The following is a 27,777-nucleotide window of genomic DNA, read 5'->3' as shown; positions in this document are numbered from 1 at the left end:
GAGAGAGAGAACACTTCTGAACCCTGGGACAAAGAGAGAGAGAGAGAACACTTCTGAACCCTGGGACAAAGAGAGAGAGAGAGAGAGAGAACACTTCTGAACCCTGGGACAAGAGAGAGAGAACACTTCTGAACCATGGGACAAAGAAGAGAGAGAGAGAGAGAGAGAGAACACTTCTGAACCCTGGGACAAGAGAGAGAGAGAGAGAGAGAGAACACTTCTGAACCCTGGGACCAGAGAGAGAGAGAGAGAGAGAACACTTCTGAACCCTGGGACAAAGAGAGAGAGAGAGAGAACACTTCTGAACCCTGGGACAAGAGAGAGAGAGAGAGAGAACACTTCTGAACCCTGGGACAAGAGAGAGAGAGAGAGAGAACACTTCTGAACCCTGGGACAAAAAAGAGAGAGAGAGAGAGAACACTTCTGAACCCTGGGACAAGAGAGAGAGAGAGAGAGAACACTTCTGAACCCTGGGACCAAGAGAGAGAGAGAGAACACTTCTGAACCCTGGGACCAAGAGAGAGAGAGAGAGAACACTTCTGAACCCTGGGACAAGAGAGAAGAGAGAGAGAGAGAGAGAGAACACTTCTGAACCCTGGGACAAAAGAGAGAGAGAGAGAGAGAGAACACTTCTGAACCCTGGGACAGAGAGAGAGAGAGAGAGAGAGAACACTTCTGAACCCTGGGACGAGAGAGAGAGAGAGAGAGAGAGAGAGAGAGAGAGAACACTTCTGAACCCTGGGACACTTCTGAACCCTGGGGAGAGAGAGAGAGAGAGAGAGAACACTTCTGAACCCTGGGACCGAGAGAGAGAGAGAGAGAGAGAGAACACTTCTGAACCCTGGGACCGAGAGAGAGAGAGAGAGAGAGAGAACACTTCTGAACCCTGGGACCGAGAGAGAGAGAGAGAGAGAACACTTCTGAACCCTGGGACAAAGAGAGAGAGAGAGAGAGAACACTTCTGAACCCTGGGACCAAGAGAGAGAGAGAGAGAGAGAACACTTCTGAACCCTGGGACCAAGAGAGAGAGAACACTTCTGAACCCTGGGACCAAGAGAGAGAGAGAGAGAGAGAGAGAACACTTCTGAACCCTGGGACAAAGAGAGAGAGAGAGAGAGAACACTTCTGAACCCTGGGACAAAGAGAGAGAGAGAGAGAGAGAGAACACTTCTGAACCCTGGGACAAAGAGAGAGAGAGAGAGAGAGAGAGAACACTTCTGAACCCTGGGACCAGAGAGAGAGAGAGAGAGAGAGAGAGAACACTTCTGAACCCTGGGACAAAGAGAGAGAGAGAGAGAGAGAGAACACTTCTGAACCCTGGGACCAAGAGAGAGAGAGAGAGAGAGAGAACACTTCTGAACCCTGGGACCAAGAGAGAGAGAGAGAGAACACTTCTGAACCCTGGGACAAAAGAGAGAGAGAGAGAGAACACTCTGAACCCTCTGAACCCTGGGACCAAGAGAGAGAGAGAGAGAGAGAGAACACTTCTGAACCCTGGGAGAGAGAGAGAGAACACTTCTGAACCCTGGGACAAAGAGAGAGAGAGAGAGAGAGAGAGAGAACACTTCTGAACCCTGGGACCAAAGAGAGAGAGAGAGAGAGAACACTTCTGAACCCTGGGACCAAGAGAGAGAGAGAGAGAGAGAGAGAGAACACTTCTGAACCCTGGGACCAAGAGAGAGAGAGAGAACACTTCTGAACCCTGGGACAAAGAGAGAGAGAGAGAGAGAACACTTCTGAACCCTGGGACAAGAGAGAGAGAGAGAACACTTCTGAACCCTGGGACAAGAGAGAGAGAGAGAGAACACTTCTGAACCCTGGGACAAAGAACACTTCTGAACCATGGGAGAGAGAGAGAGAACACTTCTGAACCCTGGGACCAGAGAGAGAGAGAGAGAGAGAGAACACTTCTGAACCCTGGGACCAAAGAGAGAGAGAGAGAGAGAGAACACTTCTGAACCCTGGGACCAAGAGAGAAGAGAGAGAGAACACTTCTGAACCATGGGACCAAGAGAGAGAGCGAGAGAGAGAGAGAACACTTCTGAACCCTGGGACAAAGAGAGAGAGAGAGCACTTCTGAACCATGGGACAAAGAGAGAGAGCGAGAGAGAGAGAGAACACTTCTGAACCCTGGGACCAAGAGAGAGAGCGAGAGAGAGAGAGAACACTTCTGAACCCTGGGACCAAGAGAGAGAGCGAGAGAGAGAGAGAACACTTCTGAACCCTGGGACCAAGAGAGAGAGAGAACACTTCTGAACCCTGGGACCAAGAGAGAGAGAGAGCAGAACCATGGGACAAAGAGAGAGAGCACTTCTGAACCCTGGGACCAAGAGAGAGAGAGAGAGAGAGAGAGAACACTTCTGAACCCTGGGACCAAAGAGAGCGAGAGAGAGAGAGAACACTTCTGAACCCTGGGACAAGAGAGAGACACTTCTGAACCCTGGGACCAAGAGAGAGAGAGAGAGAGAGAGAACACTTCTGAACCCTGGGACAAAGAGAGAGAGAGAGAGAGAGAGAACACTTCTGAACCCTGGGACAAGAGAAGAGAGAGAGAGAGAGAACACTTCTGAACCCTGGGACAAAGAGAGAGAGAGAGAGAGAACACTTCTGAACCCTGGGACCAAGAGAGAGAGAGAGCACTTCTGAACCCTGGGACAAAGAGAGAGAGAGAGAGAGAGAGAACACTTCTGAACCCTGGGACCAAGAGAGAGAGAGAGAGAGAGAACACTTCTGAACCCTGGGACCAAGAGAGAGAGCGAGAGAGAGAGAGAACACTTCTGAACCCTGGGACCAAGAGAGAGAGAGAACACTTCTGAACCATGGGACCAAGAGAGAGAGCGAGAGAGAGAGAGAACACTTCTGAACCCTGGGACAAAGAGAGAGAGAGAGCACTTCTGAACCCTGGGACAAAGAGAGAGAGAGAGAGAGAGAGAACACTTCTGAACCCTGGGACAAAGAGAGAGAGAGAGAGAGAGAACACTTCTGAACCCTGGGACCAAGAGAGAGAGCGAGAGAGAGAGAGAACACTTCTGAACCCTGGGACCAAGAGAGAGAGCGAGAGAGAGAGAGAACACTTCTGAACCCTGGGACCAAGAGAGAGAGAGCGAGAGAGAACACTTCTGAACCCTGGGACCAGGAGAGAGAGGGAGGGAACACTTCTGAACCCTGGGACAAAGAGAGAGAGAGAGAACACTTCTGAACCCTGGGACAAAGAGAGAGAGAGAGAACACTTCTGAACCCTGGGACAAGAGAGAGAGAGAGAGAAAACACTTCTGAACCCTGGGACCAAGAGAGAGAGAGAGAGAGAGAAAACACTTCTGAACCCTGGGACCAAGAGAGAGAGAGAGAGAAAACATTTCTGAACCCTGGGACCAAGAGAGAGAGAGAGAGAGAAAACACTTCTGAACCCTGGGACCAAGAGAGAGAGAGAGAGAGAGAAAACACTTCTGAACCCTGGGACAAAGAGAGAGAGAGAGAACACTTCTGAACCCTGGGACAAAGAGAGAGAACACTTCTGAACCCTGGGACAAAGAGAGAGAGAGAAAACACTTCTGAACCCTGGGACCAAGAGAGAGAGAGAGAGAGAGAGAAAACACTTCTGAACCCTGGGACCAAGAGAGAGAGAGAGAGAGAAAACATTTCTGAACCCTGGGACCAAGAGAGAGAGAGAGAGAGAGAAAACACTTCTGAACCCTGGGACCAAAGAGAGAGAGAGAGAGAGAAAACACTTCTGAACCCTGGGACAAAGAGAGAGAGAACACTTCTGAACCCTGGGACAAAGAGAGAGAACACTTCTGAACCCTGGGACAAAGAGAGAGAGAGGGAACACTTCTGAACCCTGGGACAAAAGAGAGAGAGAGAGAGAACACTTCTGAACCCTGGGACAAAGAGAGAGAGAGAGAGAGAGAACACTTCTGAACCCTGGGACAAAGACAGGGAACACTTCTGAACCCTGGGACAAAGAGAGAGAACACTTCTGAACCCTGGGACAAAGAGAGAGAGAGAGAGAACACTTCTGAACCCTGGGACAAAGAGAGAGAGAGAGAACACTTCTGAACCCTGGGACAAAGAGAGAGAACACTTCTGAACCATGGGACAAAGAGAGAGAGAGAGAGAGAGAGAGAGAGAGAGAGAGAGAGAGAGAGAGAGAGAGAGAGAGAGAGAGAACACTTCTGAACCCTGGGACCAGGAGAGAGAGGGAGGGAACACTTCTGAACCCTGGGACAAAGAGAGAGAGAGAGAACACTTCTGAACCCTGGGACAAAGAGAGAGAGAGAGAACACTTCTGAACCCTGGGACAAAGAGAGAGAGAGAGAGAGAAAACACTTCTGAACCCTGGGACCAAGAGAGAGAGAGAGAGAAAACACTTCTGAACCCTGGGACCAAGAGAGAGAGAGAGAGAGAAAACATTTCTGAACCCTGGGACCAAGAGAGAGAGAGAGAGAGAGAAAACACTTCTGAACCCTGGGACCAAAGAGAGAGAGAGAGAGAGAAAACACTTCTGAACCCTGGGAACCCTGGGACAAAGAGAGAACACTTCTGAACCCTGGGAGAGAGAAAACACTTCTGAACCCTGGGACCAAGAGAGAGAGAGAGAGAGAGAGAAAACACTTCTGAACCCTGGGACCAAGAGAGAGAGAGAGAGAGAAAACATTTCTGAACCCTGGGACCAAGAGAGAGAGAGAGAGAGAAAAAACACTTCTGAACCCTGGGACCAAGAGAGAGAGAGAGAGAGAGAAAACACTTCTGAACCCTGGGACAAAGAGAGAGAGAACACTTCTGAACCCTGGGACAAAGAGAGAGAACACTTCTGAACCCTGGGACAAAGAGAGAGAGAGGGAACACTTCTGAACCCTGGGACAAAGAGAGAGAGAGAGAGAGAACACTTCTGAACCCTGGGACAAGAGAGAGAGAGAGAGAGAACACTTCTGAACCCTGGGACAAAGACAGAGAACAGAAGGGAGAGAGAACACTTCTGAACCCTGGGACAAGAGAGAGAGAACACTTCTGAACCCTGGGACAAAAGAGAGAGAGAGAACACTTCTGAACCCTGGGACAAAGAGAGAGAACACTTCTGAACCCTGGGACAAAGAGAGAGAGAGAGAGAGAGAGAGAGAGAGAGAGAGAGAGAGAACACTTCTGAACCCTGGGACAAAGAGAGAGAGAGAGAGAGAGAGAACACTTCTGAACCCTGGGACCAAGAGAGAGAGAGAGAGAGAGAGAGAACACTTCTGAACCCTGGGACAAAGAGAGAGAGAGAGAGAGAAAACACTTCTGAACCCTGGGACAAAGAGAAGAGAGAGAGAGAGAACCCTGGGACAAAGAGAGAGAGAGAGACACTTCTGAACCCTGGAGAGAGAGAGAGAGAGAGAGAGAGAGAGAACACTTCTGAACCCTGGGACCAGGAGAGAGAGGGAGGGAACACTTCTGAACCCTGGGACAAAGAGAGAGAGAGAGAACACTTCTGAACCCTGGGACAAAGAGAGAGAGAGAGAGAGAGAAAACACTTCTGAACCCTGGGACCAAGAGAGAGAGAGAGAGAGAGAGAGAAAACACTTCTGAACCCTGGGACCAAAGAGAGAGAGAGAGAGAGAAAACACTTCTGAACCCTGGGACCAAGAGAGAGAGAGAGAGAGAAAACATTTCTGAACCCTGGGACCAAGAGAGAGAGAGAGAGAGAGAAAACACTTCTGAACCCTGGGACCAAGAGAGAGAGAGAGCACTTCTGAACCCTGGGACCAGAGAGAGAGAGAGAGAGAGAACACTTCTGAACCCTGGGACAAAAGAGAGAGAGAGAGAGAACACTTCTGAACCCTGGGACAAAGAGAGAGAGAGAGACAAAGAGAGAACACTGAACCCTGGGACAAAGACAGGGAACAGACCCTGGGACAAAGAGAGAGAACACTTCTGAACCCTGGGACAAAGAGAGAGAGAGAGAGAACCCTGGGAGAGAGAGAACACTTCTGAACCCTGGGACAAAGAGAGAGAACCCTGGGACAAAGAGAAAACACTTCTGAACCATGGGACAAGAGAGAGAGAGAGAGAGAGAGAGAGAACACTTCTGAACCCTGGGACAAAGAGAGAGAGAACACTTCTGAACCCTGGGAGAGAGAGAGAGAGAGAACACTTCTGAACCCTGGGACCAAGAGAGAGAGAAAGAGAGAGAGAGAACACTTCTGAACCCTGGGACAAAGAGAGAGAGAGAGAGAGAGAAAACACTTCTGAACCCTGGGACAAAGAGAGAGAGAGAGAGAGAGAGAGAGAGAGAGAGAGAGAGAGAGAGAGAACACTTCTGAACCCTGGGACAAGAGAGAGAGAGAGAGAGAGAACACTTCTGAACCCTGGGACCAAGAGAGAGAGAGAGAGAGAACACTTCTGAACCCTGGGACCAAGAGAGAGAGAGAGAGAGAGAACACTTCTGAACCCTGGGACCAAGAGAGAGAGAGAGAGAACACTTCTGAACCCTGGGACCAAGAGAGAGAGAGAGACAGAACACTTCTGAACCCTGGGACCAAGAGAGAGAGAGAACACTTCTGAACCCTGGGACCAAGAGAGAGAGAGAGAGAGAGAACACTTCTGAACCCTGGGACCAAGAGAGAGAGAGAGAGAGAGGGAGAACACTTCTGAACCCTGGGACCAAGAGAGAGAGAGAGAGAGAACACTTCTGAACCCTGGGACCAGAGAGAGAGAGAGAGAGAACACTTCTGAACCCTGGGACCAGAGAGAGAACACTTCTGAACCCTGGGACAAAGAGAGAGAGAGAGAGAACACTTCTGAACCCTGGGAGAGAGAGAGAGAGAGAGAGAGAGAGAGAGAGAGACACTTCTGAACCCTGGGAGAAGAGAGAGAGAGAGAGAGAGAACACTTCTGAACCCTGGGACCAAGAGAGAGAGAGAGAGAGAACACTTCTGAACCCTGGGACCAAGAAGACCAAGAGAGAGAGAGAGAACACTTCTGAACCCTGGGACCAAGAGAGAGAGAGAACCCTGGGAGAGAGAGAGAGAGAAGAACACTTCTGAACCCTGGGACCAAGAGAGAGAGAGAGAGAGAACACTTCTGAACCCTGGGACCAAGAGAGAGAGAGAGAGAGAGAGAACACTTCTGAACCCTGGGACCAAGAGAGAGAACACTTCTGAACCCTGGGACCAAGAGAGAGAGAGAGAGAGAGAGAGAACACTTCTGAACCCTGGGACCAAAGAGAGAGAGAGAGAGAACACTTCTGAACCCTGGGACCAGAGAGAGAGAGAGAGAACACTTCTGAACCCTGGGACCGAGAGAGAGAGAGAGAACACTTCTGAACCCTGGGACCAAGAGAGAGAAGAGAGAGAACACTTCTGAACCCTGGGACCAAGAGAGAGAGAACACTTCTGAACCCTGGGACCAAGAGAGAGAGAGAACCCTGGGACCAAGAGAGAGAGAGAGAGAACACTTCTGAACCCTGGGACCAAGAGAGAGAGAGAGAGAACACTTCTGAACCCTGGGACAAGAGAAAGAGAGAGAGAACACTTCTGAACCCTGGGACAGAACTTCTGAACCCTGGGACAAAGAGAGAGAGAGAGAGAAAACACTTCTGAACCCTGGGACAAAGAGAGAGAGAGAGAGAGAACACTTCTGAACCCTGGGACAAAGAGAGAGAGAGAGAACACTTCTGAACCCTGGGACAAGAGAGAGAGAGAGAGAGAGAGAGAGAGAGAGAGAGAGAGAGAAGAACACTTCTGAACCCTGGGACAAAGAGAGAGAGAACACTTCTGAACCCTGGGACCAAGAGAGAGAGAGAGAAAACTTCTGAACCCTGGGAGAGAGAGAACATTTCTGAACCCTGGGACCAAGAGAGAGAGAGAGAGAGAGAGAGAACACTTCTGAACCCTGGGACCAAGAGAGAGAGAACAGAACCCTGGGAGAGAGAGAGAACACTTGAACCCTGAACCCTGGGACAAGAGAGAGAGAGAGAACACTTCTGAACCCTGGGACCGAGAGAGAGAGAGAGAGAGAGAGAGAGAGAGAGAGAGAGAGAGAGAACACTTCTGAACCCTGGGACAAGAGAGAGAGAGAGAGAGAGAGAACACTTCTGAACCCTGGGACCAAGAGAGAGAGAGAGAGAGAGAACACTTCTGAACCCTGGGACCAAGAGAGAGAGAGAGAGAGAACACTTCTGAACCCTGGGACCAAGAGAGAGAGAGAGAGAGAACACTTCTGAACCCTGGGACCAAGAGAGAGAGAGAGAGAGAACACTTCTGAACCCTGGGACCAAGAGAGAGAGAGAGAGAGAGAAGACCCTGGGAGAGAGAGAGAGAGAGAGAGAACACTTCTGAACCCTGGGACCAAGAGAGAGAGAGAGAGAGGGACCCCTGGGACCAAGAGAGAGAGAGAGAGAGAGAGAGAGAGAACACTTCTGAACCCTGGGACCAAGAAGAGAGAGAGAGAACACTTCTGAACCCTGGGAGAGAACACTTCTGAACCCTGGGAGAGAGAGAGAGAGAGAACACTTCTGAACCCTGGGACCGAGAGAGAGAGAGAGAGAGAGAGAGAGAGAGAGAACACTTCTGAACCCTGGGACCGAGAGAGAGAGAGAGAGAGAGAGAGAGAACACTTCTGAACCCTGGGACCAAGAGAGAGAGAGAGAGAGAGAGAACACTTCTGAACCCTGGGACCAAGAGAGAGAGAGAGAGAGAGAGAGAGAGACACTTCTGAACCCTGGGACCAAGAGAGAGAGAGAGAGAACACTTCTGAACCCTGGGACCAAGAGAGAGAGAGAGAGAGAACACTTCTGAACCCTGGGACAAAGAGAGAGAGAGAGAGAACACTTCTGAACCCTGGGACCAAGAGAGTTAGAGAGAGAGAACACTTCTGAACCCTGGGACCAAGAGAGAGAGAGAGAACACTTCTGAACCCTGGGACCAAGAGAGAGAGAGAGAGAGAACACTTCTGAACCCTGGGACCAAGAGAGAGAGAGAGAGAGAACACTTCTGAACCCTGGGACCAAGAGAGAGAGAGAGAGAGAGAGAACACTTCTGAACCCTGGGACCAAGAGAGAGAGAGAGAACACTTCTGAACCCTGGGACCAAGAGAGAGAGAGAGAGAGAGAGAGAGAGAGAGAGAGAGAGAGAGAGAGAGAGAGAGAGAGAGAGAAAACACTTCTGAACCCTGGGACCAAGAGAGAGAGAGAGAGAGAGAACACTTCTGAACCCTGGGACCAAGAGAGAGAGAGAGAGAGAAACACTTCTGAACCCTGGGACCAAGAGAGAGAGAGAACCCTGGGAGAGAGAGAGAGAACACTTCTGAACCCTGGGACCAGAGAGAGAGAGAGAGAGAGAGAGAGAGAGAGAGAGAGAGAGAGAGAGAGAGAGAGAGAGAGAGAGAGAAAACAGAACCCTGGGACCAAGAGAGAGAGAGAGAGAGAGAACACTTCTGAACCCTGGGACCAAGAGAGAAAGAGAGAGAGAGAGAGAGAGCACTTCTGAACCCTGGGACCAAGAGAGAGAGAGAACAAATAACGGTAAAAAGTTGACAGTTGCCAAATTGCCAGTGAGGCTGTCTAAACATGAAAAAGTGTCCTGTTTCGGGTTGGGGTCAATTCCATTTCACTACAGGAAGTCACTCTGCTTAGTTGCTCAACTTTAAACCTGGTCCAGTTTGAGGCTCTACTAACCTGTAGAGGTGGCTGATCAGAGCAGCCAGGGTAGTCCTGTTGACTCTAGGTAAACTACGGATGATCTCCTTGTATCTGTCTAGACGCTGGTTCTTATCTTTGGCTGTTCCTATAAAAAGACACAAACAGGAAGCAGTTAGATTTCAAAAAGATACATTGTGGGACATCCTGACCAGCAACAGCTTGATGGAAGCCCTATAATTCTAAAGGGAACCAAGAGGACACAACTTAGAAAACACAACAAAATAGTAGCTTCATATGTGTGCTATCTGTGCTGGTAACTTAAAATCTCTTTTTCCAGAGACACCTGTACTTACTGACAGCCTCCTTCCATAGCTGATGCAGGTCAGCCATGAAGATGGGGTCGTCTATCTCCCTGAAGAACCTCTTCAGCACGTCAGTCACATCCTCGATGAAGTTATCCCCGATCCGGAGCTTGACGTTGCGAGCATCGTTCCTGAACTCCTCCATCAGTAGTTTGATCCTGGACGCAGCTCCGTTCTTCCTGTAGATCCCCTCGTGACCCAGACCTGACGAGCAGATCACACATCAGATCCAGTACATCAGTCATCAGCTAGTATCTCCTGTCTCTGACTGGTTTAAAGTACAGCTAAACTGGAAACCCTTCAGCCCGCAGGCCACTGCAGAGTTAGAATGAATGGATCAACCATTTATAAACCCCTTTATATACTTTAATATAAAATAATCACCTCCACTGAAAATGCATTAAATGCTACGGATCCACAAGATCCCTGGAAAACGTGCCGTTTTGTCGTTGATAATGAATAATCCTCTATCCCTTACTATACCTGTGTAAGGGAACAGAATACAGACTATCCAGACTCCTCCCTTACCATACTGTGTGATGAAGGCGATGCAGCTGTCTACGATGATGGGGATATCATTCCTGCTGAGCTGCTGTTCTCTCAGGGTGTTGCCCTTCCCTCCAGCAGCTCTCTGGATGTCTGCGTACCACAGGGAGAAGTCTAACCGACCCATCCCCTGGAGGTGTAGCGTCCTGGGGGAGACATGTCGATACTCAGAAGTGAAGGTTCAGAGAAAATAAACTCACTCTGAATCCGGCTCCAAAAAACTCATTTACATGGTCAGATTAATTTCATTCTGGAAATCCCCCCCTAGCTGAGGGTAGAATTGGTGGGGAATGGAATTTCCAGAGTGACAATAATTTGACAATGTAAATGAGTTTTTAGGCACCAAACTATCCACGATATGTTGACACATGTATAATGACAAAAAGAGAAAAGGCATAAAAACTGAAAACCAACCTTCCTTTTTCAACCAAAACCAGAATTTCCTTCTTCTCATGGTTTTGGTTCTCAGTTACAATACCTAGGAGACAAACACAGAACAAATGGAAGACGGACCAAATCACTCATCAGCAGACAGTTGCTCAAACAAACGGTGCTTGGGGTAGTTAAGGCAGAGAAATGTCCATGACCAAGCTGGCAGTCGGCTTTTTCTTTATAGTCAGATGGGTTTTGAATGACTATAGTACCGCCTTTACTGGCAAACGTCGTGGCCAAACGTCGTGACCAAATGTTTAGAGAACGACAAGTTTTGAGAATGACAGAAATATTAATTTCCACAAAGTCTGCTGCTTCAGTGTCTTTAGATATTTTTTTGTCAGATGTTACTATGGATACTGAAGTATAATTACAAGCATTTCATAAGTATCAAAGGCTTTTATTGACAATTACATGAAGTTAATGCAGAGTCAATATTTGCAGTGTTGACCCTTCTTTTTCAAGACCTCTGCAATCCGTCCTGGCATGCTGTCAATTAACTTCTGGGACACATTGTGACTGATGGCAGCCCATTCTTGCATAATCAATGCTTGGAGTTTGTCAGAATTTGTGGGTTTTTGTTTGTCCACCCGCCTCTTGAGGATTGACCACAAGTTCTCAATGGGATAAAGGTCTGGGGATTTTCCTGGCCATGGACCCAAAATATCAATGTTTTGTTCCCCGAGCCACTTACTTATCACTTATGCCTTATGGCAAGGTGTTCCATCATGCATGAAAAGGCATTGTTCGTCACCAAACTGTTCCTGGATGGTTGGGAGAAGTTGCTCTCGGAGGATGTGTTGGTACCATTCTTTATTCATGGCTGTGTTCTTAGTCAAAATTGTGAGTGAGCCCACTCCATTGGCTGAGAAGCTACCCCACACATGAATGGTCTCAGGATGCTTTACTGTTGGCATGACACAGGACAGATGGTAGCGCTCACCTTGTCTTCTCAGGACAAGCTTTTTTACAGATGCCCCAAACAATCGGAAAGGGGATTCATCAGAGAAAATGACTTTACCCCAGTCCTCAGCAGTACAATCCCTGTACCTTTTGCAGAATATCAGTCTGTTCCTGATGGTTTTCCTGGAGAGAAGTGGCTTCTTTGCTGCCCTTCTTGACACCAGGCCATCGTTCAAAGGTCTTCGCCTCACTGTGCGTGCAGATGCACTCACACCTGCCTGCTGCCATTCCCGAGCAAGCTCTGTACTGGTGGTGCCCCGATCCTGCAGCTGAATCAACTTTAGGAGACGGTCCTGGAGCTTGCTGGACTTCTTTGGGCGCCCTGAAGCCTTCTTCACAACCATTTAACCGCTCTCCTTGAAGTTCTTGATGATCCGGTAAATGGTTGATTTAGCTGCAATCTTACTGGCAGCAATATCCTTGCCTGTGAAGCCCTTTTTGTGAAAAGCGATGATGACGGCACGTGTTTCCTTGCAGGTAACCATGGTTGACAGAGGAAGAACAATGATTCCAAGCACCATCCTCCTTTTGAAGCCTCCAGTCTGTTATTCGAACTCAATTAGCATGACAGAGTGATCTCCAGCCTTGTCCTCGTCAACACTCACACCTGTGTTAACGAGAGAATCACTGACATGATGTCAGCTGATCCTTTTGTGGCAGGGCTGAAATGCAGTGGAAATGTTTTTGGGGGAGATTCAGTTCATTTGCATGGCAAAGAGGGACTTTGCAATTAATTGCAATTCATCTGATCACTCTTCATAGCATTCATAACACATGGAGTATATGCACATTTCCATTGAGGCAGCAGACTTTGTGAAAATATATATTTGTGTCATTCTCAAAACTTTTGGCCGCAACTGTACATTACCACACAGTGCCAGTAAAGCTTTGGTAAGGACAGGAGACTCACTGAGCTCTTGCAGACGTTTAAGGTTGATAATGTCCTCAGCTGCTCCGTCGTTCCCTGGGCAGATGAACAGGTTAGACTTCTGAAGGACAAAATAGCCCTCTTTCCACTGAGAAGGGTCCCGCATGGCCTTGTAACGCAGCACTCCCACCCGCTCAAACTCCCTCGCTAGCAGGCAGTGGCAGCTTAAAGGTGTGGCGGCCTGAGGAAGACAACACAGGAAGTGGTTCAAATACAGGAGGGCACACTGAACAGACACATCCCAGGCTAGTACAGTACATAGACAGTGTTGGTTAGAAAGGAGGGAACACTGAACAGACACATCCCAGGCTAGTACAGTACATAGACAGTGTTGGTTAGAAAGGAGGGCACACTGAACAGACACATCCCAGGCTAGTACAGTACATAGACAGTGTTGGTTAGAAAGGAGGGCACACTTCACTGTAAAGGGGGGGGGGGCTTTATGCAGAGGGACATTACAACGTTGTGAGCTGGAAGAGCTCTAACTACATCAGTAAAGCTGAGAATTGGCCGTATCAGTGTGCAGGCATCGCACTCTTTGGGGATAGAAAGTCATCGCATACCTTTCCGATGGCCTTGACCCAACATTGCAGCGCATCAGGAGTTTCCAATCCAAACTGATAGAGCTTCTCTGAGGACAGGTACAGTTGAAACGTATAGAGGAACCTACAACAACACCCAGGAACATAAGTTAGGTTAGATAAACACTAGTTGGTAGATACCTGTACACTGAGGGGCAGTGATATAACCATTTCATGCAAAATGTACCTTTTCTCCACGTGCGTGTTTGAAAGAGACAGTATGATTGGCCGTCTACATTAGTTACTGTGCCGTGATTGGTCCTCTAACCTGTCGATGAAGCCGTTGTTGTTGCAGGAGTCCGGCCTGCTGACCCCCAGACAGACGATGTCTTTGACGTTGATCTTCAGGCTTGGATCAGGACATCGGTCCGACTCGTAGAACAGAAGAGACCTCTCCACCGTGCACCAGTACTTCTGGAAATCTGGGGGGGGGGGAATAACAGCAAAAATATAAGCCGTTTCTTTCTACAATAGTCTAATGTTGCCGTACTTCATAACCACGCTCATCCCTCGGCTATTAGAGCGAAACAAACGTGAAGAAGCCTGGAAATCGTGGTCCTTTAAATTTTTTTTTACAATTTTTATGATGGGCTCTGTTTTTAAAGAGAAATAAACTACAAGTAACTATGAGTAACTTTCTAAATCACAAAACTCGGTTTTACTGTAGAGACTCCAGCCACTAACAGTGAGTAGTGGATTTCCTAACAGAACAGTATTGGCCCAGTCAGTATTTGGTCGTATAAAGTGCTTTGTTCTCTATAGGCCTTTATGCTGATGTTACTGAGGAGGCAGTATTCCTCTATTCAATCTGTGCCAAGTGGTGTGCTGTTAGCACCTGCCAACGCGCACACACACGCGCGCACGCGCACACACGCCTACCTTCTCTGGTTTTCCTGGATAATGTCCCTTTGTTCATTGAGGCTGACTTGTAGAGGTAGCCGGAGTGCAGCACGGCCTGCATAATCTCATCATACACACCGGGGTCTGAGAAAACAGGGAGGAATAGACGATAAAAATAACTGGTTTTGACACTCCCAAAAAAACACGAGTTGGGATCTAGGCAAACAGGACAAAACATTAAGTCGTACTTCAGAAAGAGTCATGAATAAGCCAGAATAAATGCATTTACAAGATGATGCGTTATAAATGATCAGACGTGAGATGAACGGTTATGAATTGAAAGAGATACTGTTTCAACAGAGATATCTAGTTGTGCTGTTTCAACAGAGATATCTAGTTGTGCTGTTTCAACAGAGATACTGTTTCAACAGAGATATCTAGTTGTGCTGTTTCAACAGAGATACTGTTTCAACAGAGATATCTAGTTGTGCTGTTTCAACAGAGATACTGTTTCAACAGAGATATCTAGTTGTGCTGTTTCAACAGAGATACTGTTTCAACAGAGATATCTAGTTGTGCTGTTTCAACAGAGATGCTGTTTCAACAGAGATATCTAGTTGTGCTGTTTCAACAGAGATACTGTTTCAACAGAGATATCTAGTTGTGCTGTTTCAACAGAGATATCTAGTTGTGCTGTTTCAACAGATACTGTTTCAACAGAGATATCTAGTTGTGCTGTTTCAACAGAGATACTGTTTCAACAGAGATATCTAGTTGTGCTGTTTCAACAGAGATACTGTTTCAACAGAGATATCTAGTTGTGCTGTTTCAACAGAGATACTGTTTCAACAGAGATATCTAGTTGTGCTGTTTCAACAGAGATACTGTTTCAACAGAGATATCTAGTTGTGCTGTTTCAACAGAGATACTGTTTCAACAGAGATATCTAGTTGTGCTGTTTCAACAGAGATACTGTTTCAACAGAGATATCTAGTTGTGCTGTTTCAACAGAGATACTGTTTCAACAGAGATATCTAGTTGTGCTGTTTCAACAGAGATACTGTTTCAACAGAGATATCTAGTTGTGCTGTTTCAACAGAGATACTGTTTCAACAGAGATATCTAGTTGTGCTGTTTCAACAGAGATATTTTACTCCTACAACTCTAGAGGTCAACATGCAGAGGAAGACCAAACTGTTTCATCACAAAAGCTCTGGGTTCTCTATCAAACCATGAACCATGCTGTAATGACTTGAAAGCTTTTTCCAGAGAGCTGCTGAGCACACTACATTGTACTGCACGGTCGCAAAATAGTAACATAATGCACAAAAAGTCCAGCAGGCAAATAAATCCTGTCCCCGGTCTTACCTGAGGTGCCTTGCGGGAGGGAGTATTCCTGAGACAGATGCTTGTCAGATCCATTAGAGGCAGCGAGGCGGGCTCGGAACGCCTCTGCCTCGGTGAAGATCTGGGTGACCGTCTTCAGCAGGTTCTGCTCGGTCACAGCAGTACACAGAACCTGCAGGGTAGAGAGAGAGAGAGAGAGAGAGGAGAGACAGAGAGGGAAGCATTAGAGGACATATTAGGGTGACGCAACACACACACACACACAGACGTACCACTAAAAGTATCCACAGCCACAGGGAGAGGGACATGCAGCCTATATTCCAAGAAGTCCCCTCTCCATTCAACTGGCTCCCTTTCATCTACTCTTTCTAATTGTTTTAGTTTCAAAGCACATTCCATGTCATTGTTGTTGGGATAAATGTCTGGCTGCATGCCAGCTACAGGCAGCTATAGCCGTAACTTGAACCCTAGTATAGCTTACAGGTACTAAAACTACCACCAATAGCATCTAGTCTAAAATGTGTACCCTTACAGAAAAACATGTGAAATTCATGTGTTTTTTCCCGTAAGGGCAGCCAGCTGTGTGTTTTTACTGAGACTGAGCAGACAGCCCTGTGTTTATACTGAGAGACAGAGCAGACAGCCCTGTGTTTATACTGAGAGACAGAGCAGACAGCCCTGTGTTTATACTGAGAGACAGAGCAGACAGCCCTGTGTTTATACTGAGAGACAGAGCAGACAGCCCTGTGTTTATACTGAGAGACAGAGCAGACAGCCGTGTGTTTATACTGAGAGACAGAGCAGACAGCCGTGTGTTTATACTGAGAGACAGAGCAGACAGCCGTGTGTTTATACTGAGAGACAGAGCAGACAGCCCTGTGTTTATACTGAGAGACAGAGCAGACAGCCATGTGTTTATACTGAGAGACAGAGCAGACAGCCATGTGTTTATACTGAGAGACAGAGCAGACAGCCCTGTGTTTATACTGAGAGACAGAGCAGACAGCCCTGTGTTTATACTGAGAGACAGAGCAGACAGCCCTGTGTTTATACTGAGAGACATAGCAGACAGCCGTGTGTTTATACTGAGAGACAGAGCAGACAGCCCTGTGTTTATACTGAGAGACAGAGCAGACAGCCATGTGTTTATACTGAGAGACAGAGCAGACAGCCATGTGTTTATACTGAGAGACAGAGCAGACAGCCCTGTGTTTATACTGAGAGACAGAGCAGACAACCCTGTGTTTATACTGAGAGACAGAGCAGACAGCCGTGTGTTTTTACTGAGACAGAGCAGACAGCCCTGTGTTTATACTAAGAGACAGAGCAGCCAGCCCTGTGTTTATACTAAGAGACAGAGCAGCCAGCCGAGACAGATAGTAATTTAATTATTATTTCATAACAAACTAGAAATGTTCTCCATTCGTACACCTTGTAGACAAATAATAAGGGTTTATGATAAGAATATAGCCTATACAACACACCACATAGGGATGGCAGGTAGCCTGGCGGCTAGGAGCGTTGGGCCAGTAACCAAATGGTTGCTGGATCAAATCCCTGAGCTGACAAGGTAAAAATCGGTCGTTCTGCCCCTGAGCAAGACAGTTAACCCACTGTTCCTCGGGCGCTGTGGATGTCGATTAAGGCAGCCCCCCCCCCCCCTCCTCTCTGATTCAGAGGGGCTGGATTACATGCAGGAAGACACATTTCAGTTGTACATACAACTGACTAGGTATCCCCCTTTCCCCTCGATCCTCTTATAGCAGCTGAACATTTGAAAGCTAAACAATGGTGTTCCTGTACCTTGAGCAGCTCCTCCTGTGTGTTGAAGTTGGGGTGGGGGTGTCGGTAGCGCCCCTCACGGTACTTATGGATGATAAACTCTCTCCGCTGGTCTGGTGTGGCATCATGGTGTAACTCGTCAGCTGGAGATAACCTGGCCGCCCAGAACTCATTGGCTCGGTCGTTCCCCAACATTATGAAGAGCTGACGAACACACAAACACATGACAGTTTCCACAACAAACAAAAAAACACAGAATTATCAGAACTCATGAGGTCCTGACTATATTCACAGTCTATCATCGGACTTTCAACTTAAAAATGTCCAAAACATATTTCAACTCTGTTCCAATATAATGAATTTGTTGGAGGTGAAAATGGTGAGAAGTGCTTGATACACAACAAAACAAACTGATTTTCAGTCTCCCGGAAAATATATTTTTTGCCACTTGACTAAAATAAACGTGAGCATTTCCCCTGACTTTCTCCCTTTGCTTCTCCCTGAAGAAGCCTTCTCGTTCCTCCTCCCTGAAGAACCATTCCCTTTCCTCTCACCTGGACGATCTCGTTGCTCCACACGCTGGTGTCCAGTTTCAGGCTCTGTACTTTAGACACCATAGTCCCCAGACCTCTGTGTTGACCTGCAGGGGAAAGGGGACAAAAGACCTCCATAAATCACTCTCCTGGTACGAGACAGTGTTGGTACTGGTACGAGACAGTGTTGGTACTGGTACGAGACAGTGTTGGTACTGGTACGAGACAGTGTTGGTACGAGACAGTGTTGGTACTGGTACGAGACAGTGTTGGTACTGGTACGAGACAGTGTTGGTACCGGTACGAGACAGTGTTGGTACCGGTACGAGACAGTGTTGGTACCGGTACGAGACAGTGTTGGTACAGTGTTGGTACCGGAGACAGTGTTGGTACCGGTGCGAGACAGTGTTGGTACCGAGACAGTGTTGGAACCGTGCGAGACAGTGTTGGGTACCAGTGTTGGGTACGAGACAGTGTTGGTGGAACCGGTGCGAGAGACAGTGTTGGAACGAGATAGTGTTGGTACTGGTACGAGACAGTGTTGGAACAGTCTGGTACGAGACAGGGTTGGTGCGAGACAGTGTTTGCGAGACAGTGTTGGTGTACGAGACAGTGTTGGAGCGAGACAGTGTTGGTTACGAGATAGTGTTGGTACTGGTACGAGACAGTGTTGGTACTGGTACGAGACAGTCTGGTACGAGACAGTGTTGGTACCGGTACGAGACAGTGTTGGTACTGGTACGAGACAATGTTGGTACTGGTACGAGACAGTGTTGGTACCGGTACGAGACAGTCTGGTACGAGACAGTGTTGGTACCGGTAAGAGACAGTGTTGGTACCGGTACGAGACAGTGTTGGTACCGGTACGAGACAGTGTTGGTACCGGTACGAGACAGTGTTGGTACCGGTACGAGACAGTGTTGGTACCGGTACGAGACAGTGTTGGTACTGGTACGAGACAGTGTTGGTAACAGGACACTCAGGCGCTGCCTCGCTAGAGAGAACCACGACACAGTGAAATTATGTGTGCATTTGAAAAACCTTTCCAGAGCAACATTTCACTTCACCTGGCACAGGTGGGCTTAAACAACACAGGTGAGAATGAAACTGTTGTGGCTCATGACAATGGGCTGATAGACACATGGCCAATAGCTGCCAATGCTAAGTTATCTCAGTCACACTCACCAGATGGGACCCAAATGCAGCTAGGCCCTCTGGCATCAAACTGAAACCCGCCCCACCTATACTGAAGCCCGCCCCACCTATACAATAGTAGGGGAAACGCTGTCTCACCTGCACAGTTCTTACAGATGACAACACAGAGGTTAATAGAGGCCCAGTCAGGGTTGACTGCTTGGCAGTCAGCACAGAGCTTATTAAACCTGTTGGACCAGATCTTCTCAGCCACCTCGTAGTCAGACAGGGTCTCTGCTATGGACTCCTGTACAGCCTCCATCCAGTCCCTCTTATCCCGCTCAGACTCAGCTGTGAAACTACAGGGACAATCAATCAAAAACTCTTCTGGCTCAATCAATCAAACACAATTGTCTCTGTTGTCAGGGATTCAAAAAAACAACAGTGTAGGAAGTTTATTTTACTAGGCAAGTCAGTTAAGAACAAATTCTTATTTTCAATGACGGCCTGGGAACAGTGGGTTAACTGCCTGTTCAGGGGCAGAACGACAGATTAGTACATTGTCAGCTCGGGGGTTTGAACTTGCAACCTTCCGGTTACTAGTCCAACGCTCTAACCACTAGGCTACCCTGCCGCCCGATGCTGGGCCAATTGTGCGCCGCCCTATGGGACTCACGGGTGGAAGTCCGGGAGCCCAGAGTGATGAGGAACAGAATGTATTTGTTGACAAAACTAGAGGAAAAAGGTATACAAGTGTTATTCCCATGTCAGTAAATACGAACCTGAATGTTTTGTAAGGTGTGATGAGGTCAAAGCTCTTTCCTTTGCCGTCTCTAATCGTAGCCCCTCTGGCCTCGATCAGCGTGATTCCAATCCCATTCCTAAAACACTGCTCAGTCTTGTACAGCCAGACCTGCTCTGTGTTGAGGGCCACGTAGACTTTTGACTTGGTCCCTTTGAGCTCCAGAGGACCACTCCTCTGACAGTGGCTGCCAGGACCGAAGCGAGGGCGCCCGAACACGAGCTGTTCCTTCACCCTCCCCTGTAGGGTACTGCACCACTGATGTCTCTGCACTGAGAGCGGACAGGTAGAAAGATAATGGTTGGTTTTACAATTTGTTTTATTTAAAAATAAATAAAACATTTTTTAAAAATGGTACAGAAAATACCAGGTATTTACTATGAAATGATATGAAATGGTAATTACACAATGAGAATATCCTTTTGTATCAGTCAGTTACCAATTGTACCAGAAAACTATCTTTTGATACCAAATCATTTCCTAATAGATAAATACCAGAGGAATCAGTAGCCTAAAATAAAGTCATAAACAATATGTGTTTACTATGAAGATTGTGACAGTAACTGATACCATGTTGATACCATGTTGTCGCTCAGAGACTATTTTTCTCATTTGGGTCATTGGAGTCTCCAGAGAGAAAAGAGGGTTATTGGGTCCAACCTTTGTCCAACATTAAGTTGTTTTCTGCTTGTATAGCTGCATCCCCAATCCTTCACACTTCTTCTATAGCTGCATCCCCAATCCTTCACACTTCTTCTATAGCTGCATCCCCAATCCTTCACACTTCTTCTATAGCTGCATCCCCAATCCTTCTATAGCTGCATCCCCAATCCTTCACACTTCTTCTATAGCTGCATCCCCAATCCTTCACACTTCTTCTATAGCTGCATCCCCAATCCTTCACACTTCTTCTATAGCTGCATCCCCAATCCTTCAGACTTCTTCTATAGCTGCATCCCCAATCCTTCAGACTTCTTCTATAGCTGCATCCCCAATCCTTCACACTTCTTCTATAGCTGCATCCCCAATCCTTCACACTTCTTCTAAAGCTGCATCCCCAATCCTTCACACTTCTTCTATAGCTGCATCCCCAATCCTTCACACTTCTTCTAAAGCTGCATCCCCAATCCTTCACACTTCTTCTATAGCTGCATCCCCAATCCTTCTATAGCTGCATCCCCAATCCTTCTATAGCTGCATCCCCAATCCTTCACACTTCTTCTATAGCTGCATCCCCAATCCTTCTATAGCTGCATCCCCAATCCTTCACACTTCTATAGCTGCATCCCCAATCCTTCACACTTCTTCTATAGCTGCATCCCCAATCCTTCACAATTCTTCTATAGCTGCATCCCCAATCCTTCACACTTCTTCTATAGCTGCATCCCCAATCCTTCACACTTCTTCTATAGCTGCATCCCCAATCCTTCACACTTCTTCTATAGCTGCATCCCCAATCCTTCACACTTCTTCTATAGCTGCATCCCCAATCCTCCTATAGCTGCATCCCCAATCCTTCACACTTCTTCTATAGCTGCATCCCCAATCCTTCACACTTCTTCTATAGCTGCATCCCCAATCCTTCACACTTCTTCTATAGCTGCATCCCCAATCCTTCACACTTCTTCTATAGCTGCATCCCCAATCCTTCACACTTCTTCTATACCTGCATCCCCAATCCTTCACACTTCTTCTATAGCTGCATCCCCAATCCTTCACACTTCTTCTATAGCTGCATCCCCAATCCTTCACACTTCTTCTATACCTGCATCCCCAATCCTTCAAACTTCTTCTAAAGTACGCACACTTGGATTTAATAACACCTATCCAATGCTTTAAAATCCACGATGGGAAATTGGGACAACTAATGTCTGTAGTTGCTTGTGTGTGAGATTTTAATTGCTTGTTGTTGTTGTTGTTAAGTGCTTCGTTTACCTTCGTTATCAGCCCGGAAGACAAACGTCCTGTGACTTGTCACGATCTCAAATTTATTGTCTTTGGCCATGCGGGCCATCTGTATTGCAGCCAGAGGAATCACTCCTTTGGGGTACGGGTCCTTGGGAGACAATAGTAAAGGAGGAGAAATACTGCTAAAGAAACAAATATTGTTATGAACAATGCTGATTATCTCAATCTAAATGTGATACAGTCCGTCATTCAGGAGAAAAAGGAGCCTACCTTTTCACTGCCGAAGTACAGCAGATTTTTGCCATCAAACTTCACATAGCGTTTCTGGAATACATAGTTCCTAGAACGCCAAATACAACAATGATCAGACTGTCATACCACTGCTGTAAAAAAATAAAAAATAAAATATCATATACGAGTTGAAGTTGGAAGTTTACATACACCTCAGCCAAATACCTTTAAACTCAGTTGTTCATTCCTGACATTCAATCCTAGTTAACATTTCCTGTTTTTTGTCAGTTAGGATCACCACTTTATTTTAAGAATGTGAAATGTCAGAATAATAGTAGAGAGAATTATTTATTTCAGCTTTTGTTTTGTTCATAACATTCCCAGTGGAAGTTTACATTACACTCAATTAGTATTTGGTAGCATTGCCTATAAATTGTTTAACTTGGGTCAAACATTTTGTGTAGCCTTCCTCAAGCTTCCCACAATAAGTTGGGTGAATATTGGCCCATTCCTCCTGACAGAGCTGGTGTAACTGAGTCAGGTTTGTGGGCCTCCTTGCTCACACACTCTTTTTCAGTTCTGCCCACACATTTTCTATAGGATTGAGGTCTTTGTAATGGCCACTCCAATACCTTGACTTTGTTGTCCTTAAGCCATTTTGCCACAACTTTGGAAGTATGCTTGGGGTCATAGTCCATTTGGAAGACCCATTTGCGACCAAGCTTTAACTGATGCCTTGAGATGTTGCTTCAATATATCCTGTCTCATGATGCCATCTATTTTGTGAAGTGCACCAGTCCCTCCTGCAGCAAAGCACCCCTACAACATGATGCTGCCACCCCCATGATTCACAGTTGGGATGGTGTTCTTTGGCTTGCAAGCCTCCCCCTTTTTTTCCAAACATAACAACGGTCATTATGGCCAAACAGTTCTATTGTTGTTTCATCAGACCAGAGGACATTTCTCCAAAAAGTACGATCTTTGTCCCCATGTGCAGTTGCAAATTAGAGCAGTGGCTTCTCCTTGCTGAGCGGCCTTTCAGGTTATGTCGATATAGGACTCGTTTTACTGTGCATATACATACTTTTGTGCCCCTTCCTTCCAGCATCTTCATAAGGTCCTTTACTGTTGCTCTGGGATTGATTTGCTCTTTTCGCCCCAAAGTACATTCATTTCTAGGAGACAGAATGCGTCTCCTTCCTGAGCGGTATGATGGCTGCGTGGTCCCATGGTGATTATACTTGCGTACAATTGTTTGTACAGATGAACATGGTACCTTCAGGCGTTTGGAAATTACTGAACCAGACTTGTGGAGGTCTACAATTTTTTTCTAAGGTCTTGGCTGATTTATTTTGAATTTTCCCTTGATGTCAAGCAAAGAGGCACTGAGTTTGAAGGTAGGCCTTGAAATAAATCCACAGGTACACCTCCAATTGACTCAAATGAGTCAATTAGCCTATCAGAAGCTTCTAAAGCCATGACATAATTTTCTGAAATTTTACAAGCTGTTTCAGTCAACTTAGTGTATGTAAACTTCTGACCCACTGGAATTGTGATACAGTGAATTAGAAGTAAAATAAACTGTCTGTAAACAACTGTTGGAAAAATTACTTTAAGTCATGCACAAAGGAGATGTCCTAACCGACTTGCCAAAACTACAGTTTAACGAATGGTTGAAAAACAAGTTTTAATGACTCCAACCTAAGTGTATGTAAACTTTGACTTCAACTGTATATATAAAATAATAAGCAGAGCTCAGTTGAGATATTAACTGTTTATCATTTAACAAGAAACACAAAAACAGAGAAGCACAGTGGGAAAAGGGGGGAAAAAGACACGAAGCAGATGCTTTCAGAAAGTAGTCACACCCCTGAGGCTATACTTTGTAGAAGCACCGTTGCCAGAGATTACAGCTGTGAGTCTTTCTGGGTAACATGCTGACTACATCGGGCATGCGTGCATGTTGATTCTGTCCACCCACACGCGATCAGGACACGCATGTTGATTCTGTCCACCCACACGCGATCAGGACACGCATGTTGATTCTGTCCACCCACACGCCATCAGGACACGCATGTTGATTCTGTCCACCCACACGCGATCAGGACACGCATGTTGAAATATCAAAACAAACTCTGAACCAACTATATTAATTTGGGGACAGGACTAAAATCAGTAAACATTCATGCCAATTTAGCTAGCTAGCTCGCTTGCTGTTGCTAGCTAATTTGTCCTGGGATATAAACATTGGTTTGTTATTTCACCTGAAATGCACAAGTTCCTCTACTAATGAATTCACAGATAAAAAGGTCAACCTTGTTTGTTTGTCATCTCTCCTCCTTCATGATTCTTCTTGTTCAGCCTTTATATGGCGGTTGGCAACCAACATTAAAAGGTGCTTTACCACCACCAACTGGAATGGAGTGTACACCTCAGTTCACCTTTCAATCACCCACATGGGTATATGCTCCTAAAAACCAATGAGGAGGTTGGAGAAATGGTACTTGCAGTGCGTCAAGCATCACTAATAGAACCAAGTCCTATTTTTTAGCACCTGGTTATGCAGACGCTCGTTGCCGTGGGTGAGCAGTGTTGATTATTTAATAACATGTATATTGTGCAGCGCTCGCACACTTAACGTGAGCTGTGTGGTTGGCATGTAAGATCTTTGCACACCTGGATTGTACAATATTTGCACACTATTCTTTTTTAAAATTCTTCAATCTCTGTCAAGTGGGTTGTTGATCATTGCTAGACAGACATTTTCAAATTCTTGCCATAGATTTTCAAGACGATTTAAGTCATAACTGTAACTAGGCCTCTCAGGAACATGCCATGTTGTCTTGATAAACAACTCCAGTGTATATTTGGCGATGTGTTTTAGGTTATTGTCCTGCTGAAAGGTGAATTTGTCTCCCAGTGTCTGTTAGAAAGCAAACAACCAGGTTTGGCTCTGGGATTTTGCATAGCTCTATACTGTTTCTTTATTCATCCTGAAAAACTCCCTAGTCCTTGACGATGCAAGCATATCCAGAACGTAATGCAGCCACCACTAAACTTGAAAATATGAAGATTGGTACTCAGTGATGTGTTGTTGGTGTAGGATTTGCCCCAAACACTTTGTATTCAGGACATAAGTAAAAATGTGTAATTAAAAAAAACCTTTAAGTGCCTTATTGCAAACAGGATACTTATTTTGGAATATTTTTTATTCTTTAAAAGATTCCTTCTTTTCACTCTGTCATTTAGGTTAGTATTGTGGAGTGACTACAATGTTGTTGATCCATCCTCAGTTGTCTCCTGTCACAGCCATTAAACTCTGTAACTGTTTTAAAGTCACCGTTGGCCTCATGGTGAAATCCCTTGAGCAGTTTCCTTCCTCTCCGGCAACTGAGTTAAGAAGGACGCCTGTATCTTTGTAGTGACTGGGTGTATTGATACATCATCCAGAGTGTAATTAATAACTTCACCATGCTCAAAAGGGATATATTATTTATTTTGAGCCATCTACCAATAGGTGCCCTTCTTAGCGAGGCATGGAAAACCTCCCTGGACTTTTTGGTTGAATTTGTGTTTGAAATTCATCGCTCAACTGAGGGACCCTACAGATAATTGTATGTGGTGTAAAGCGATGAGGTAGTCATTCAAATCATGTTAAACACTATTATTGCACACAGAGTGAGTCCATGCAACTTATCATGTGACTTGTTAAGCACATTTTTACTCCTGAACTTATTTAGGCTTGTCATAACAAAGGGGTTTAATACTTATTGACTCAAAAACGAGAAGTTGAAATGTCTTAAGTAAAAAAGTAAACATTTCTAAAAACACAATTCCACTTTGACACCATGAGGTATTGTGTGTAGGCCAGTGACACAAAATCTCAATTTAATTACATTTTAAATTCAGTCTGTAACACAACAAAATGTAAAGGCGTGTGAGCAACTTTCTCTCTAAACTGGGACTGCCGCACAGAAGAAATATCAGCCTTGCAGAGAGAAACACCAGATTCAACTTCCTTGAACTTTCTATCCCCATTAGTTAAGACTATACATGTTCAGTCACCTCCTTGTCTGAAGGACAAGTGGATAAACAGGTTAATGTGAAGCCCTGCATGTTGATTTCTAAAGTCTGATGGAATGTAGACCTACATTGAACACCACACATTTGCTGCTACTGTAGTCTGAATGATAGAACAGCTAATTCCATGTTAAAATGTTATGGGATGCATTTTCTCCATTGTTTTTGATGGCCAACATTATAATCAAATAGCCACAGTGACCACCTGACCACTGTTAACACTAACTTAAAGTGGGTACAGCCTCAAGTGTTCACAGTAAACGTGCGCAGGAAGTTGCACAGAATTGTCATTAACATTCAGGTTTGTGCTCAGCAGACCAGAAATGTGCTCAGCGATGATTTTCGTTTTTTTAAGCGAACATCAGTTGAGAATACTTTCTGAGGGTATATATATATATATATATATATATATATATATATATATATATATATATATATATATATATATATATATATATATATATATATTCATTATATGCATATGAACCTTTTAGCATTTAGCAAGAAACACAAGAAGACTGTAGAAACACAGTGGGGAAGAAGAAGTGAGAGACACACCGGTTTGAGAAGACAGGCACGAGGCAGAGACAGTTCCTCAGAAGGGAGGAGAAGACGGAGGAAGGCAAGGAGGACCAGGACCCGGACCAGGACCAGGACCCGGACCAGGACCCGGACCCGGACCAGGACCCGGCATACCCTTGTGGTGATAGCTTATCCAGCCAGCCACAGATGATGGGTTCAGTCTGCTCGGAGAGAGAGGTGTAGCTGGCGTAGGGGGATATCGTCTGGTCCTCATCCGGCTCCGAGGGGTACAGGTTGGGGGGTAAGGAGAGGCAGAGAGGGGGTGGTGCCGCCTCTCCTACTGTGCTGTAGCCCTGGGACTCACTGTGGAGGGCGTGGGACAGACGTTTGGCCCAGGAGAGTTTGGGTGTCCTGCATTGTAAAAACAGTCTCTGTAACTGATTGATGCATTTGTAATCATCTTGACTCCAGCCGCTTTAGGTTTCTCTAAGTGTGAAAATACGGCAGCAGGTGCCAACATTGGATTGAAAAGATGGAGCGCAAATAACATTTGAAATCTACAGCAGACTATTTTCTCTCTATGGCTGTAGTCAGAGTTGTGTGAGAAGATGTTTAAAATTGGCAAGCCAGTAGCCTTATCCACTCCTCTAGACACAATAATCTTACCCATGATCCTCTCCGTGTTTCTCTTCCACCGCTCTTGTCGTTCCTGTCTTTCCTTCACATCTGGTCCTTTCCGCCTTTGACAACACAACATGGATAACACATTCATCAATGTCAGGAGAGCCAAAGTGACCACAAACACAATATAACTCTGATGGGTTCTTGTAACCTGATAACAGACCCAGGTCCCAAATGGCACCCTATTCTCTACTAGGGGCCCATAGTGCCATTTCCGACACCATTTGATGTTTCCTGGAAAGCCTATAGGGTTCTGGTCTTAAAGTAGTGCACTACATAGGGAATAGGGTGCCATTTGGTACGCATGCTCAAGAGGCCCAGTCTCACCTCAGAGTGCTGCAGTGGTCGTCTGGTCTGGAAGACCGTTTCACAGTAGGGACTGATCTCCTCCTCTGGGTCCTCCATGGGGACTGTGGTGGAGGAAGAAATGACATATTATAAGCTTTGTTATAAGTCAATGCATGCCTATAGTATAGAAAACCGTGTAGTGTA

At 46.1% G+C, this 27,777-nt stretch overlaps 1 protein-coding gene across 1 annotated transcript in view; it reads right to left on the bottom strand.

Moving 5' to 3' along the window:
• Nucleotides 1-27,777, bottom strand: part of LOC124011592 (arf-GAP with Rho-GAP domain, ANK repeat and PH domain-containing protein 3-like) — a 69,808-nt gene that overhangs the window by 17,985 nt on the left and 24,046 nt on the right. The window contains exons 4-22 of the mRNA XM_046325045.1: nt 27,613-27,695; nt 27,271-27,344; nt 26,779-27,015; nt 22,042-22,111; nt 21,799-21,919; nt 19,844-20,135; nt 19,221-19,420; nt 17,949-18,034; nt 17,416-17,598; nt 15,634-15,784; nt 14,305-14,409; nt 13,694-13,847; nt 13,408-13,510; nt 12,827-13,025; nt 10,936-10,999; nt 10,504-10,667; nt 9,967-10,179; nt 9,650-9,758; nt 9,425-9,464 (exon numbers count right to left, since the gene is read on the bottom strand). Coding sequence (XP_046181001.1) covers nt 9,425-9,464; nt 9,650-9,758; nt 9,967-10,179; nt 10,504-10,667; nt 10,936-10,999; nt 12,827-13,025; nt 13,408-13,510; nt 13,694-13,847; nt 14,305-14,409; nt 15,634-15,784; nt 17,416-17,598; nt 17,949-18,034; nt 19,221-19,420; nt 19,844-20,135; nt 21,799-21,919; nt 22,042-22,111; nt 26,779-27,015; nt 27,271-27,344; nt 27,613-27,695 — 2,648 coding nt within the window. The remainder of the gene's footprint in view (nt 1-9,424; nt 9,465-9,649; nt 9,759-9,966; nt 10,180-10,503; nt 10,668-10,935; nt 11,000-12,826; nt 13,026-13,407; nt 13,511-13,693; nt 13,848-14,304; nt 14,410-15,633; nt 15,785-17,415; nt 17,599-17,948; nt 18,035-19,220; nt 19,421-19,843; nt 20,136-21,798; nt 21,920-22,041; nt 22,112-26,778; nt 27,016-27,270; nt 27,345-27,612; nt 27,696-27,777) is intronic.

Source organism: Oncorhynchus gorbuscha, linkage group LG23, assembly GCF_021184085.1.
Source record: "Oncorhynchus gorbuscha isolate QuinsamMale2020 ecotype Even-year linkage group LG23, OgorEven_v1.0, whole genome shotgun sequence".
Taxonomy (NCBI): domain Eukaryota; kingdom Metazoa; phylum Chordata; class Actinopteri; order Salmoniformes; family Salmonidae; genus Oncorhynchus; species Oncorhynchus gorbuscha.
This window is presented reverse-complemented; position numbering and strand designations above follow the sequence as displayed.